The following is a 17,263-nucleotide window of genomic DNA, read 5'->3' as shown; positions in this document are numbered from 1 at the left end:
AGAAGAGGTATCTTCTTTTTGTCCTACCTTTACCTATATCCCTTGGTTTAAATCAAATTCTAAATTCCAATTAATTCTTTAGGACTTTATTTAGATTTGAGCTTGTCTTTGTTGTGATAGCCGCAAGCGGTGATCCAACAATGAAAGTAATCTTTATGTTCCGGGCACTCAGAGAACTTCTTATTTTGAAAATTATTCTAATTTATACCATTTTTAGAGAGTTTTTTGCTTTGCAGAATGGTCTAGAATGCAAAGCATATGTTTATGATATTGTACTGCATGTAACTAAGAGTTTATTGTGACAATAAACCATTAAATTACTCATTTGAAATACTATTCTAACCATTTTTCGTATAACTTAAAGCCTAACACATACTGTGTGTCAAGTTCTTTCCTTTCCTTTCCTTTCCTTTCCTTTCCTTTCCGTTCCGTTCCGTTCCTTTTCTTTTCTTTTCTTTTTTTCTTTTCTTTCTTTTCCTTTCCTTTCCTTTCCCCTTCAAAAACGTCGTTTTTGGATTTACTTATTAACAATGCAGATTTGTTCAGTCGTGCACTTTGTACATTTATTGTTTTGCTAGATTTTCATCTAGAAACACAGCAAAACAAGAGTCGTCATAGTTGTATCAGTTCTAGAAGAACACATGAAGAAGTTGAAAACAAAAGAAGAATAACAAGCATCAATTTTTGATTATTTTCAAAAGTATCTCCTTTTTAGCTGTGTATATTCTCAAGTTTGTATAACATTTGAAGTAATCGTGAAGAAAGGCAAAGAATTTGAGTTTTGCTTAGGATTACGAAATGGAGTGGATATTGGTCTTATTTACTGGTCTAACTCTGACTAAATTAGCTAAAGGTAAGTACTCCTGTAAGTCTTTTAAATGTTATATATATTTCATTTTTACAAAAGATAATGGATTTCTTTAGAAAGATTGAACACTTTAGGTTACGAATGAAATTATGGCCTATAAAATTCAAACGATTCATCTGCGGTCCTGAAAACCTTGTCAAGTTCGATAAAGACCTGTTTGACTAAAGAAGTCATTCCAGTCATAAAACCAGAAACCATGGTACCTATCCTCTTCGCGCCTGAATGGCACATAAAAACTATTACTATACATTTAAATTGGAAGAGAAACATAACTTCAACCTTTAATATTTTTTAGTAAACCCTGAAACAACGTGGTCTGATCTAAGTAAGGGCACGGCTAACTCACAAATCGAACCCTAAAACATTTTCTGGGCTGATTTAAGTCAGGGCATGACTAACTCACAGAGAGAACCCTAAAACGACCTCTGGGCTGATCTAAGTCAGGGCATGGCTAACTCACAGATAGAACCCTAAAACATTCTTTGGGCTGATCTAAGTCATAGCATTTCTAACTAACAGATCGAAACGGGTTACCCTAACCCTTTTTAGATTTTGCGGAGGTTGATGTAAACCTGAGAACCCGGCCCCAAAGACTTTCGAACCAAGGGAGAGTCTTAACAAACTCTGCTCATGTGATACTAGGTCCGGTTCTAATCAAACCCGAGACCCCAGACGTGAGAGGCGAGAGTCTACCGTTATTCCAGCCTTGATTCCCTTATATTTTTGCAGTCCTTTTTCAATTCGTGAGTATTCTGACAAATTCACGACACTATAAATGTCAAAGGAGATTTGCCTTCAAAGACTGTATTGTATTCACGTCAGTGTGTTTCAGTCAGAGTTCTCATGGCAATGAAAAAAGCTCCATATGGGGCTCACTCTCTTTAAGCCGAAGTTCTTGTTTTTTGTTTTTTTTTTAGCGGATCACATTTCAAAACTGAATATGATGGGGGAGGGGGGGATGGATGTATTGTAAAATTCATGAATAATTGATAAGGGTTTAAGCAATCCAGCTTTTGAAATCGGGTCACAAATATCATGTAAACCTGATACAAACCTTACAATGAAAATGCTAATTAGATACAACCACAAGTGAATGTATACTGTTTCGATATAAGTAGCATCATTAGCATATAAATTCCAAAATGTACCAAAGGAGCTTCAGGTCAGCTTCTGGTCAAAAAACATTCAAGTACAGAGCCGTTAAGATTTGGAACTCGTTGGATGAAAGAATGAAAGCACTTAAGTCGTTAAAGAAGTTTAAAAGCATTTTAACGTCTAAACTATTGGACAAACTCTATAAGTAGATTTACATTTTCATATAATTATATCTAGTGTTTCGTTCATTTTATATTCATCATTAAATGTAATAGGTTTTGAAAAGCCCTTTGTATGGAAAACCTAATAAAGTATATATGTATGTGTGTGCGTGTGTGTGTGTAATTATTAGTTAATTTCACCAGTTCTTTTGGCTCGTGATTGTTTTGTTGTATAGCCGATACATCACAGACGCTCATGTTGTAAACATTACTTACCAAAGTTGCCATGAAAATAGCAAGGCAAAGAACTAACTTTGTGAAATAGTGTCTCGTGGTATTACTTTCGTAATAATTTGTTTCTATAAACGTTTACCTTACAAACAGGTGATGGTGGTTGTAAGGTGCTTGACTATCTTGACTGTAGGAAAAACAAGATCTTCACTGGTCACCTCATCAGGTCTTTCAGAATCTTAGCACCCGGATTAGAGGATTGTCAGCACAAATGTTATATTGAAGACAAATGTGTGTCGTACAATCTGGGTCCAGTAGAAGGAATAGCGAGAACATGTGAACTGAATGACGCTGATCACGTGTCAGACCAAGATCACGTGGTATCAAACAAAGGCTTTGAATATTGTCCAATCAAGGTAACGAAACTTTACACCCGTTTTTTTTTTTTTTTTTTGCTCTAATATTTTTTTACTGGACAGGTTTCGTCCTTGTTACAGGATTGCGGAGGGGGAAACCGAATGGATTTACAATACGGCTTGGGTAAATTTAGCCCCACACTTCTTGCTAATATCCACTGTATTTCACAATTAAAGACCTATTCCCACTTAATTTACCCTTTTTCATACTTGTCTCTTATTTTTTCGAATGTACCTCACTCCCCCACTCCCCCAGCGTAACACCAAACAAAAACACGTTTTATGGGGTGCAACACGGAACACGGGCCTTGTGGTACATTCTCATTTTGTGTTTTGTTCTTTGTTTATTTCATTATTTCCTACTACTTCCTGTGAATAGTTGACATTTGTTGACAGGTGTTATTTAGTTCTTATGTCGCTATTTCCTTCCATCAGAACCCCTGTTCTTCCAGTCCTTGTCCTTCCAATCAATGGTGTTCACCTGACTTCTATTGGGACACATTCAATTGCAGCTGTAAGTTACCTATCTACTGCTCTGCTCACCTAGTGTGCAAACCATATATCCGTGAAATAGGCCCTAACTAATTAGTACGAAATAGCACCAATGAATTACCAATGCTTGCCCGCTTGCCCGCTTGCCCGCTTGCCCGCTTGCCCGCTTGCCCGCTTGCCCGCTTGCCCGCTTGGCCCGCTTGCCCGCTTGCCCGCTTGCCCGCTTGCCCGCTTGCCCGCTTGCCCGCTTGCCCGCTTGCCCGCTTGCCCTTGCCTCCTTGCCTCCTTGCCTCCTTGCCTCCTTGCCTCCTTGCCCCCTTGCCTCCTTGCCTCCTTGCCTCCTTGCCTCCTTGCCTCCTTGCCTCCTTGCCTCCTTGCCTCCTTGCCTCCTTGCCTCCTTGCCTCCTTGCCGCCTTGCCTCCTTGTCAAACTACTTACAACTCTCTTGTTTGAATCATCCAGATGGAAGGTTAACCCAGTGGGGCCCATGGTCTCCATGTCGTTGTCCTCTAGTTCGTTACCGTGGTTGTATCACCCCCATGAACACCAGTGCTCCACTTTTGTGTGAAGGATCGAAGATGGAAGAAGAGAAGAAATGCAAAACTGTCACAGACATCTCAGGTAAAAAAGCATATTCTGAGCATCTTTATAAATATAACCCCGAATCGATGTTGGGTAGTCATGCAAGGAAAATCTAGTCCAGATTCGTAAACAGTCGCTCTTACTCTTAATCACGTTGTAGTTGATGAGAAGGATTAAGTGGGTTTGTGGCGTATCATTAAAAAAAACATTCGCGCGTGCGTTTATCAACTTTAAAAGTTGAAAAATTTTTAACCTGAAATTTAATGCTGATTTTGAAAATGCAAAGAAAAATGGGTCCCGAGCTTGTTTTTGAGATAATCGCTTCGCAATGACATGCGTTTGTATAATTTTGGTAGAAAAATAGCGAAAATCAAGCTCTGTACAAAAAAAAATTTCATAAATTCAAAACTAATTAATTAACAAATTAAATAATTGAGTATTTTTCTCCGAACACGTAACTTACACTTTATTTATAAGATACTGAAAAGTTGTTTTAATAAACTATTGTAGACAATACAATGGAAAAACTTTTTTTGTTCAGGTTTTACGGTGTGCAAGTTATCGTAAAAATTGAGCACAAATTCATACAGAACTCTTTTTTACAATGTTCTAAGAAACAGAATTGTTTTAAACTTTGTAAAAAAAATGGATATTATCTCTTATTCCGAAAAATAACAAAAAAATATAGAATCTCGTGCAAAATTTGAGGGTTTCGCCCTCTTGAAATTCAAAACGTGTATGGTTCTTCAACCCGGGGGGGGGGGGGGGGGGGGGGGGGAAGGGGTACTACCACCCCAACTTGGATAGGGGTGTGCCGCCAGGACCTCAAAACGTACCTGACCCTATCCCAGACCTAAAATTTTGATTTTACATACCCTACCCCAGACTAAAACTAAAAATCATACACCTTGTCACAGACTAAAAGACGGAAAATACCGTTTTACAATCGATTGCAATCAACATTTACTAACATTTTTATCGTTTTTGTGTCGGCAGAAAGCGTAGCCTATTCACCATACAAAAACGACCAAATCGCTAACCCTATCCCAGACTAAAATGATACCCTATCCCAGACAAAATGTCAAAAAAGATACCCTACCCCAGACACAAAAGCCGAAAAACCATACCCATACCGTATAGCAAATATAAGGGAGTACCCCCCGCCCCCCTCCCGGGTTCTTCAATAAAATCGAATCTTGGGCTCAAATCGAATGTTGAAAAGTAGTCAGCCACCTTAAGTCCAAATGTCAAAGCATTCAACCGTTTTTGTCAAATCTTGATGTCTCCTAGTAAAATAGACTTGCTATAAGTTTATTGGAATTTAGAAATCCTTTTCTTGTTCTTCTCGCATTTAGGTTGTTCTGGGCCTCTTGGAATGCAGGATGGGACGATACAAGACAATCAGATATCGGCCTCGTCGAGATTACACAGCAAGTGTGATCCCTCTAACGCGCGTCTTTACAAAACCCAAGGTTCTGCTTTGGACGGGGGGTGGTGTGCGTCACAAAGTAAAATTGGCGAGTACTTGCAGATAGACTTGGGGACAATGAAATGGGTGACAAAGATCGCCACACAAGGGAGAAACATACCAAGTTTTACTCATTGGGTGAAGGAGTACACTTTGTCCTTCACAAACAATACCATCACTTGGCAAGACTACAGAGGGGATGAAAACTGCGCGAAGGTAAGAGCAAAGACATTTTAAAACTACGTAATTGTTTAGTTGCGCGCTCAACATGGTGCCTGTCACCTCTGTAATCGCAGTTCCAATTAATGCCGGCAAAAGTGTGGCTTGTGTTAAGACATCATGGTTTTCTGTCCCGACGTCACTTCCTGCGTGATCGACTTAATATTAGACGTTCCGAGGTTGAAGAAAAAACTGGGTCGAGTTGGCATTGCAGTGCATTGTGGGGCTGTTCTAGGGAACATATTTCTAACATGGCAGCTATTTCCTCCACCAAAACAGCCCCAAAATGCACTGCTATGCAATCTCGAGCCAATTTTTCCCCAACTTCGGAGTGGCTTTGTTTTACTCTTCTCGTTTATAGTATCTATAACTTAACAAAATATTGTGACGAAATTGGGTAAAATATATATATGAGCATATGTTTAGCGTAGTACGCTGTTAAATCAGAAAATATCCCATTAAACGTTTTAATTTTCCCTCATATTTTTATTTTTCACAGCGCTTCATTGGTAATACTGACATAAACACAGTTGTGACGCACGAACTTCCAGTGCCCGTCAAGACACGATACGTTAGATTTCTACCACAGGCGTGGATGAAACGCATAGCGATGAGGGTTGAACTGTATGGATGTACATCTGTATGAAACCACATGCACAGCAATGAGTACCAACAGACTGACGGTACCCATCAAGACACGATACATTAGATGGAGATCAGGACACATATCGATGAGGATGGAACTGTATGGCTGTACATCTGTATACAACCACATGCACAGCAATGAGTACCAACAGACTGACGGTACCCATCAAGACACGATACATTAGATGGAGATCAGGACACATATCGATGAGGATGGAACTGTATGGCTGTACATCTGTATACAACCACATGCATAGCAATGAGTACCAACAGACTGACGGTACCCATCAAGACACGATACATTAGATGGAGAGGACACATATCGATGAGGATGGAACTGTATGGCTGTACATCTGTATACAACCACATGCATAGCAATGAGTACCAACAGACTGACGGTACCCATCAAGACACGATACATTAGATGAAGAGGACACATATCGATGAAGGTTGAACTGTATGGCTGTACATCTGTATACAACCACATGCACAGCAATGAGTACCAACAGACTGACGGTACCCATCAAGACTCGATACATTAGATGGAGAGGACACATATCGATGAAGGTTGAACTGTATGGCTGTACATCTGTATACAACTACATGCACAGCAATGAGTACCAACAGACTGTCCGAGATCCCTCAGCCATTCCCTGATATGACATGATAAATCTATTATCTGTAATTAATACATTTATCATGTTAAGTTTATTCAAGGTTGAAGTACTTATGCTTTTTATAACGAAAGATGATGATAGATCCCTTGCAGCACTTTGGAATGCTGCTCAAACTGGGGGACAAAACAATAGGTTCCAACTCTCAGGAGATTTGGATTTCTTTTGTTTTGTCCCCAGTCCCTCAGATCGAGCTGCTTTGACGTCACATGCAAGCTGTCTCTTTGTTATTACATTTGAGCTATCAGGTCGTTACAATAAGCCTTTTCATAGTTTAAGAATCGATTCCACTGCGCATGCGATTTTATCCCGAATTTCTTACCTTCTTTTGTTTAATTAAGAACAAAAGAAGGTCTAGACAAAAGAAGGTGAGAAATTCGGGATAAAATCGCATGCGCAGTAGAATCGATTTTTAAACTATGAAAAGGCTTATATGCTTGTTGTCTCATTTGCATCTCGTCCATGCATACATAATATCTGCTATTAAATCTTTGGGTAATTAGTTTACAAAATGTATGTAATATATACAGTATGAGTTGCCGTGTCGTAAACAGCTAGTGAAATTCCGTTAAAAATTCATAAATCCTTTGGCACATTTTGAATTCCGATGCTAATTAAATACAACCTCTAGTGCTGTATCAGAACAGCATACATCCACTAAGGCTTGTATCGGGTTTCATGATATTCATGTGACCTTATTTCTAAGTCTCGATTGGCTTACATCCTCATTAATTATTCTTCAATTATACAATTATATTGAATATCGTATATTCAATAGCCTGCGTCACATCCGGAATTTTCTTCGTAAGAAAATTCCGGATGATGACACAGGCTATGTTTTTAAGAACTCGGCTTTATATCTGCTCACCCTCATCTAGTTCTTGGCTATCGCGTGACGTCATCAAATAACGAAAAATCCAAAATATTCACTCCACGAAACTGTTGTTGAGTATATGTATTAGTGTAATATGTATTGTTGATGTTTGGTTTTCGATTTGTTACGAGTCGAATTCGCTATTCTATCACGCTATTCTGTCACGCTATTCTGTCATGCATTTTCAAAGAAATAGAAATAGGGAAATTCGATTGAAATATCGCGTTTTTAACTTACTAGATGATTGTTAACTTTATTTTGATGATTTTTGTTGTGAGAATATTAAAGTGGTTGCAATATAAACTTGATTTTCAACCTTCGTGTTTTGGCCGCCATCTTTGTATGGCGGACCCAGGCATTTCAACTAAATTATGAAGTATTATCAATCGCTTGTATCTCCGTATCTAAAACTTCTTTTAGCTAGAAATGTGGCTGAGATATATAGTTTTCCTTGCTCCTTCGGACTTGGAAGTTTTTGTTGTATATAATTATTGGAAAAATTGTATTTGATGACGAATGTGAAAGCCAAGAATATAGTTTGGATTAATATTTTGATCTAGAAAAACGTAGTAAGATCACCGACACTGATAATGCACTTCAATGCAACCCAAAATTGCCGTTTTACTTTTCCTCTGTCTGACTTATAAGTTTTTTATGCCAAAAACATTGCTTGTCGCCATTTTCATATTGGTCTCTCTGTGGTTTTGGCGGGAAAACGCGAGTGTAGTCAAAGAAGTATTGGACGGCGAAAAAAAAAACTTGCTCTAATTTCTGCACGTACGGGTAGCACTAGTTACACGTTCGTATTATGGATGACATTATCTTGACCTCAAACTAAAAAACACTATTAATTATTCATTTTCTCACGATTCTATTTTCATCTTTTAATTTTATTTAAATGTCGGAAACAGGCTATTGTAGATATGATTGCTTTTTGGGGGAGCGTTTTACGTTATAGCCGCTATGTTGGTTGACGATAACAAAGCATTCCTCATGGCTTCTATTTTTTAATCAACCAACATGACCGGGCTGTTTCTTTGTTATTTACTTCTCTCAAGACATTTTGAGTCAGGTGGTTGCAAGAATAACTTGTTACAAATTCCATTCCAATTCGATGGAAATATTTTTTTTCTTACTTTTAAAAGGAACTGACCAACGTCAGCGACACTTTACGTCAGCGTTTGACACAATACCATCCCATTAAGAAAAGAGTGTAAGTGTTATGTCATTCATAACTGTGTTATGCTTGATAAGATACATTATTGAGGAGTTCAAAATAGCTAAGAAAGAAAGGAAGCAAGGAAGGAAGAAAGAAAAAAAGAAAGAAACGGAAAGAAAGAAAGAAAGAAAAGAAAAGAAAAGAAAGAAAGAAAGAAAGAAAAAGAAAGTGAAAGAAAGAAGAGAGAGAAAGAAAAAGAGAGACCAGAGAGTTTAATGCGATAGCATCAAAAATGCAGGATTTGAATTGAATGGAAAAAAAAAAAACAAAATTGATTTAAAAATCCATCTGTTTTGAATTAAATTAGGACCACATGCTATTGACTTTTCATATAAACTGACAATTGAATGTCGCTTTGTAGAACAAACATTTATTTAAGTATGGTGCATTTGCAAAAGAATAATATACACTCTATATATTTATAAAAAAATTACTCAAAGTTTGGTTGCAGTTTTCGACTTACTAAAAGAGTATTCATTAATACAATGCCAATATTGTTAGATAAAGCGTTTCCTTTACACAATTGTTGAATTATTTAATGTTTTCATTTTCAATTCAATTTCAAATTTTAAAAAATTGGCTAATCAAAGATAAACAAACTTTCAAGTTGTTATCGAAACTAATGTTGATATTGGCAATATCAATACTTCTCCTGAGAAATTTAATTTTTCTTCAATGAGAGATATTGAATTTTTTAAACTCTTCTATTCATTCAAAATGAAATCTGAGAAAGAAGTTAATTTGTAATATACTTGTATGATTTTGAAACATAATTTAAAAGCCTACCGAGGCACTCGACCTTTAATGATGTCATACGACTCAGTTTAGGCCCCGTCCACACGTATCCGGAAATTTTTGTATCCGCAAATTATTTTTTGCGGATACGAAAATGTTTGCGTCCACACGCAGCGTATTCGAATCGTTTTCACCGTCCACACGTATCCGTTTTCGTAAAATTTGCGGATACGGACACAAACATTTGCGGATACGTGTGGAGGGGGCCTTAGGCACTGATCGCCTCACTTAAATAATCCGATGTCTTATACCTGTAAATTATTCACAAATTATTATAGCTTGCTCAAAATGAAATCTCGGTTTAAAATGTTTGGCTCCTCTAGGTTTTATTTATACTTAGTTCGTTTGGTATAGGAGAATGTATCGCGTATCCGCAGGGCCTAGAGGACTGTAATACGTCAGACGAAACGAGATTATATTAACTTTCATAAAAGGTCCATATAAAGTTAATGTCATCCCTTGCTAAGCATTATTGGACGAATTATTTACCATGTACGTAAGCGAAAAATGTCTTAATATTTTATTTATCTCATTGAAAATCTTACACTTTTGACCGATAAGCGAAATATCTTTGTCGAAGAGTCAGCGTTAATGGTTCCTTCTGGTTTTTACAACTTCCTCTTTCTCTTCATTTTGGCAGCTGTTTCATTCCTTATAGCTCTCATTTTCCTCCTCGTTAAAACGTTAATGTGATGTGGTGTAGACCTAATCATATACTAGAACAAAATGTTTATAATATTTTTGTAACTTAATCCAAAAGCAATAATTCCAACATGCGAATAAACAAACTCCAATGATCTTTTTTAGAACCTCGAGTTTACTCAGTGCATAACAAATAAATTACGTTTTTTTTTTTGTGTTTTTTTTTTTTTTTTTTTTTTTTTTTTTTGTTTTTGTTTTTTTTCGATTTAAAAGTCAAGATGAATGCAACTTTAACAATGTATGGCTTCCCAGAAGTTTTAGTGATTTTTTTGGGGGCGAATCTTTTTTTCTATTTTTATTTTTAAGTTTGGCCATTCCTTTTAGTTTTAGTTTTGGAGAAAGCTTGTGATTGCATGACGCCGGGCTAACTTTTCTGTAACATATTCTTGGTGTTAACTGAAGCTCTGGTGACACTTCGCCCCGCACTGCAGTTGTTTTCGATTCTATTTCGTTTAAGACAAGATGGTAGAACAGAAATCATTGCACGACGTATATCTCTCATTCTCCAGCAATACAATATAGGGTTGAGCACAGAGTTGATAAATACGATGCTGACTGTAGTGATCTCAGCCGCATGAACATGACTATTATCAACACTTAGGATCAAAGCTAGTTGAACTCCAATGTAAGGAGAATAACACAGCAGAAATAATCCATAGAGACATAGCAAAGATGTAGAAGACTTTTTCTTCTGTACAGCACTGTTACTCTTTTCGTTGTCGTTTGGATTAGTCGTGGATTGGTACTCGGATGCATATTCTTGAATAGTAATTTGTGTTCTGTGATGTCGTATAACATAGTAGATCTTCAAACAACAGTAAGAGCTTATTGTAAAGCACACAAATGTGATAAAAGCCGCTGTAAGTTGATATGAAAATAGATCCACAAATTGGACAACAGAGACCAAAGCCATGGCTATCCAAGTTAGGGTTGTAAAGATGATTACTTTAGCATTCGTCGCAATCATCTCATAGCGCAACGCCATGTACAATGCCACAGTTCTTTCGATACTAACTGCTGCAATCGTTACTAAAGAAACAGCAGCGAGAAGAACGCCTAGACCGTAAGCAATCCTAGTCGAAAGGCACCATCCACCAAAATCGTCTCCCAAGAGAAAAGCATTGGATGCTAAGTGAAAAGGTAAGGCAAGAATCCCGACTCCAAAATCCGAAAAAGCTAGAGCACATATCAGAAAATTCGCTGGGGAATGAAGGGAGCGTGTTCGACAAATTCCTGCGATGACCAGAAAGTTTGCTATAGTAATAGGCACGAGAATGATTCCTTCTACGAAGCTAGCCATGATACAAGCCTTGATGAGATCGCTTCTGTAAACCCACACAGAGCTGAACGGATAGCACGTCCTTAAAGAAGAAGACTGCGTGCTCAAGCTTACGTTCTTCAACTCCATCGATTTTTCTTTTCTATGCCAAATATTTTCTGGTCGTTTATATATTTCCACTTTGTAAGACGGCTATTTCCGTGGAGGGCAAATGCTCAGTCCCTCAGCGTGTGTCAATCAATCTTGAAGTTCCGCTTTTACTGTAGTTTTACAAAACATTCTTGCTGTTGATATCATATCAGTCAGTACTCAACCGCTTCGGCTCCAGTACATTAACGCGCTCGTGTGATATAATCAGAGATATATATATTACCTAATGCCGCAATCTTCCATCACCAATTCCAATATAAAGGAAGAGTCACAACTGAAATAATATGTGTTTTTACTGCCAATAAACGACCAAATTGAAAAGCTCTTCTCATTGGTTGAGAATTCCATAGAATTTTGATTAATTTCAAGAGAAAAAATTGTTGGAAGTGGCTTAGAAAAGAAGCAATCTCCGCAATTTGGCATATGTAAACTTTGAATGACAATGCTGTCAGCAATCTTAATCAGTAGGGCAAAGCTGCTGAGCACTGAAAACGAAGAAAAAAATGCAATAAAATGCCACTCGCAGCTGAATAATCTAAACGCTGAATTTAGTTGAAAATTGCCTGGTTTGAGGAGAAAGGTCAACGAAACGAATTTTTTTTCCAATTTTATTGTTTGCTTCCGTTTGCTATTTGAGCTCTACGTGAGAATCCTATTTTCGTATCTAAATAAACGTTTAATTTTGTCTAAACAAACTTCTTGGTTCGAGTCTGATACAATTAGCCTTTAAGTATTTCATTCAAAATTATGCGAGAACGTTATTCAAGGTATAAAGCATTGACGAACGTGAATGGTAAATATTTGGGAACTAAACTAACAACTCTTCCGAGGAAGGATCGGACGAAAAAGTCATCGTCATTAATTCCTTAGTTGATCACGAAATCGCTCTACAATCTTAAGATAACTTATATAATTTACGATTCACTTTTCAGGTCTAGTTTAATGAGTTGATGTTATCTCACTAGCTGTTTTTTCTTTTATGATTTTTTTATACTTTATTATTCGTTTACCAAGCTGAGTTCACTGACAGGACAAAGCCGATTGGAAGGAAGTTAAACATCAGTCACTGTAGTGTAAACTATATTGCAGCTCAACTATCGAAAACAGTGGAAGACCACGACATTGTATTTTTTCATTCAAAATATGATGAATGACCCAGAGAACATTCAGTATACGAGAGAATTTTCTTATTTTACTACGGACCTCAAAACATAAAAGCCTTTTTCTCAAATTAAATGGAGCCAAAAATTAAAAAAAAAAACAACCTTGGTTTAGCCATGAGTGAACTGTACTGGCTACGAACTTTTCAAAATCTTTTTTTTATACCTCGACTATTTTCTCTAAAAAGTATTCAGATAATAATATTCATAGAATAAATAATAAATCCGTCGCTTAGAAGGAAGATTTCAAGTCTATAAGTCTAGTTTAGCTTTCTATTCAATATGGCGTTAGACGAGAATTAGAATCTAATAATGAATAGTAGATAGCGAGTAGCTTTTTCAACTATGAGCAACAGATGTATAAGATTTATTGTTTTTGAAAGATAGCACATGAGTTGGCAGAAGTAATTACGAAAATTCCGGTGTTTTCGTTGTTAAGGAACTGAACAAGACTTAAGTCTTTCAAATATCATTATTTAAACAGGTTTACATGCATTTTATATTAAATTGAGGAGGTGTGCAAGAATATATTTTAAAATGTTTAAACTTTAGGCCGCTCACGATTTGTTGGTATTCCGGTTTTTACTATGACTGTCGTACCTCTAGTTATCAGCTTATCATTATTGAGGTGCTAGAATTTCATCAATTTTTAATATATGGAAAATTCAAATTGTTCTGCTCCAATATTGGTTTTGCTATGAATACGGTAGACAAACTTAAATGAATCATCAGGGACAAAGCAAAAATCACTGTCATTGGACGGAGCCTATTTAGACAGGAGCGAGGTATGGAGATATCAGCTCCTTACGTCAAAGTCCCTAAGAGGGGTTTTCCACTAATTTAGAACTCTTCAACGGCGATTACACGAAGCAGTTTTCTCTGCAACTTGTCTCGAATCAGCGTTACGCGTAAGTTGCGTGGAGCACTGCGGCAAACTACAGCGCGATTTAGACAAAAATAAATAAAAAGGCCAGGCAAGTTGTAGAGAAAATTGCTACGTATTTGGCGAGCAGTTTTCAAAGTTCGCAAAGAGAATTAATTTTTGCGCAAATTTAATAGCTTTCAATTGGCGACCAATCAACATCTATTTAGAAGAAAGTCCACAAGTTCGGACCATAGCAACAAGAAAGAGAATCCTTTATATCAATATTTTAATCTCAAAAAAAAAAAAAAAAAAAAAGAAAAAGAAAAAAGAAAATCAAATGATCGAGTATAGGGAATCAAACAAGGAAAAACTGATATTGCATAACAGACATCGCGCGCTGAGATGAACGCTTAAGCACCTGAACATGCGCACAAGAGACCACAATAATGCTCAATTAAAGTCCGGATATGAAGATCGGCGACTCAATGAACGAATCTTAACATTTCAAGCTATATTTTTTAATAAGGCCAAACTGCTTTCCGAATTAATACGTATTTATTGATAGGCTAAGCCGGTAAAGCAATATCGTCAAGGGCATGAATGTCATGCTCCTTCCCTAATATATTCAAGACATTCCTATTTACTCTTTCTTATTGAATATAGAATATAGTCATTCATGTCTTCCTCATTATACCAACGCAAAATTGAAAAGACTCTATAGTTTATTGTTAGGGCATTGTTTTTCTTTGAATGAAGAAAAGTCTCGTACTGGTTGAATTTGAAGACTTCGTTCGATATCTGTACAAACCTAATTCAAATAGATAAAAACTTTTTCAGACTTAATAGAAATGTTCTTTATTATTCTAACTTTGAATTTTTTCTGAAGGCTCAGCTCAAACGTCGAACTTCACATCAGCCGAACCTAATGATATCAAAAAAGACCGCCTTGTTATCATTTGTTTCCATTAGACTCGGCTCATGTGAAGTTCGACGTTTGACCTGAGCCCTAAACATGTATCCTCGCTTTGTACGTTGTACGGGAGGCATGCGTTGCTACGGCGCTGTCTCTCACTGCAGTCTAGTTCATGCCTGAGTTCGCGGGCTCGATTTTCTACGTAACCGTGATATGTGAGTTAAGTTTGTTTGATGTGTCGTTCTCTCTCCTTGACTCGAGGTTTTCCTCCGGTTTTCCTCCTTACGTAAAAATTAACATGCGAGTTGAGTGTTGTGTGTGCAAATAGAGCAGTTTTCGTATGACTGTGAAAAGTTCACGACACGAACACGGTCGTGACACGACAAGGCATAAGCCAAACCAATCACATTGCACGAAAATTTACTCTCCATGAAATCAAATGTCCGAAACAAGGCACGAACACGGCGCGGACACAGTAACGCCAATGCTACGGCACTGCCAGACTAGTAAATGTGCGAGAAAACAAATCTAGAATACATCACGGTCGCGGCAAGGCCCACATACCTCATCGAATGTTTCAGTCATACGAAAATTGTTCAAGTAAATGTAGTGCTAATGCGTATAGAGCGAACCTCACGAAAGAGCCCCTGACTGCAAAGAGTGATGGCTGTTAGTGTGTGTGTTCTGTGACGAGAAGTTGGCGAAAACGTCACTTACGAAAAGTATAAATAGTTTCTATTTGTGTGCAAGTGAAAACTTGTGCGGGAGATCATTTCAGCACAGTATGTGACAACGCCATCGAAAAAGTATAACGGTATTTGAGCTAAGAATTTACTTTGAAATCTGGTTATTACATTTTTTCTTTTTTTTTTTTTTTTTGCGTTTTGTTAAATATCAATTTTTCCAATTTGCGCATGCGCACTTAAAATTCCGTTATTACTTTGATATATCAAAAGTTTATCTGCTAGGTACAAGGTCACTAGTTTTTCTTATAAACTGGTTAAGTTTTATTTTTTGATTTAATAAATTAGGACCATACCTCCAGACCTAGTGCTGAAGCGCAGTATGGCAGCGCGAAGCATTTACGGCTACGCCGGAGATTTCGGCCCCGACACCGCTATCCCTGGATTTACAGACTGATCAGGAAGCTCGGCCGAAGCCTAAGGGAGAGGTTAGTCGGCCCCTAGACCGTAGATGATTAACCCCTAGCTATGACCAGCAGACCCGATATGTCGCCTGTGCCCCTGATGTCTAACCACCTATGAACACTCTTTTCCATGTGGGACTAAAAACTGTCGAATATGGTGACAAATTAGAGTAGATTAGATTATTTTTGACATCGTTTTAAATTTCCTTGCTTCGATCGAGTCATTCAAAATCTAAAGATATTAACCATAATCTAAAGATATTAACCACCTTAACGAATACCAGTAGATGCATGTATTACTGACATACGGTGTCGACAGGTACCCCGAGCACAGTAGGCTACACAGTTAGTGGTAAAGCGAACCAGGTAGTTTGGCGTTTGTGTCGTCAGAGCAGATGCTTGTAGGACCTGTTTGATTTTAGACTTAATAGGTAGACTGATTTTGCACCGGAAGACATCTGGCTATGACATTTTTTACGTACAAGCATGGACTCATTTTTACGATTTCTTTGTTTTTCGTATTTTCGAATTCGGTGTCGAGAGAGAATTTCCTAAAACATGGTATAGAAATATCTCGAACATACATGTGCACACGTCTATTTACTATGACATAAAAACATGTCTGGAAAGCTGCATGGAGTACATAAACGAAGCAGGCTTAGTAATATTTCTCTTGCTTTTCGAAGCTATAGTTTCATTCTAAAAAAGTCGAAATCAAAATAATCTGCCCACTGATACACTGACCTAATTGAAAAAACGTTATCATATAAAAGAAAAATATAACAAATTAATAAATAGGAACTATCACTAGAAAATTGTTTTTATTTTGATTCTAAAGCTCCCTATAGATTGGCGAGAATAACTGTGTTAGTCTATACTAAAAAGATAATATCAAAAATGTCAGTCTATACCTTCAAAACAGTGAATTAATTACACTAGTTTTGCTTAAAAATAACCAATTACTATTTGTTTTCGTTTTTTGTTTTATATATATTTGATATAATAATTTTGCTTTTGTCAGACTAGAAACCATTTAGGGCGTCAAAATAACACTAACCAATTAGTACAAAATTGCAACAATGAAACATTCGGACCATTTTACTGATACGACGGCCATCTTGAATTATGGGACGCCGAGGGGCAAACACGCAGGAAATTTATAAAGCATAAAGTAGCAGGGCTACGTTTTCAAATTTTCAAATAATTTGAAGTCTTGTTCATCGCAAATTGTTCCCACTACCAGCAAGTTCAATTTATTTTAGTTGTTCTTCTCATTGACAAGCGTAAAGTTATATAAAAAGACACCCT

At 37.1% G+C, this 17,263-nt stretch overlaps 2 protein-coding genes across 2 annotated transcripts; one reads left to right on the top strand and one right to left on the bottom strand.

Moving 5' to 3' along the window:
- Positions 1-766: 766 nt before the first annotated feature.
- Positions 767-7,196, top strand: LOC148910138 (neuropilin-1a-like). Its single transcript, XM_089032997.1, has 6 exons — positions 767-853; positions 2,509-2,771; positions 3,207-3,285; positions 3,726-3,884; positions 5,201-5,529; positions 6,032-7,196. The coding sequence occupies exons 1-6, from the start codon at positions 799-801 to the stop codon at positions 6,176-6,178; spliced, it is 1,032 nt and encodes a 343-aa protein (XP_088889123.1). The 5' UTR covers positions 767-798; the 3' UTR covers positions 6,179-7,196.
- Positions 7,197-10,611: 3,415 nt separating this feature from the next.
- LOC116289165 (melanocyte-stimulating hormone receptor) lies at positions 10,612-12,210 on the bottom strand. Its single transcript, XM_031696042.2, has one exon. It carries the CDS (start codon positions 11,847-11,849, stop codon positions 10,806-10,808), a length of 1,044 nt encoding a protein of 347 aa, XP_031551902.1. The 5' UTR covers positions 11,850-12,210; the 3' UTR covers positions 10,612-10,805.
- Between the last annotated feature and the right edge of the window lie 5,053 nt (positions 12,211-17,263).

This window comes from Actinia tenebrosa, unplaced genomic scaffold (genome assembly GCF_029948245.1).
Source record: "Actinia tenebrosa isolate PJP-AT-01 unplaced genomic scaffold, QUT_ActTen_1.0 PGA_scaffold1__47_contigs__length_23844297, whole genome shotgun sequence".
In the NCBI taxonomy this organism is placed as follows: Eukaryota; Metazoa; Cnidaria; class Anthozoa; order Actiniaria; family Actiniidae; genus Actinia; species Actinia tenebrosa.
The sequence above is the reverse complement of the archived record's forward strand: the minus strand, read 5'-3'. Positions and strand labels throughout refer to the sequence as shown.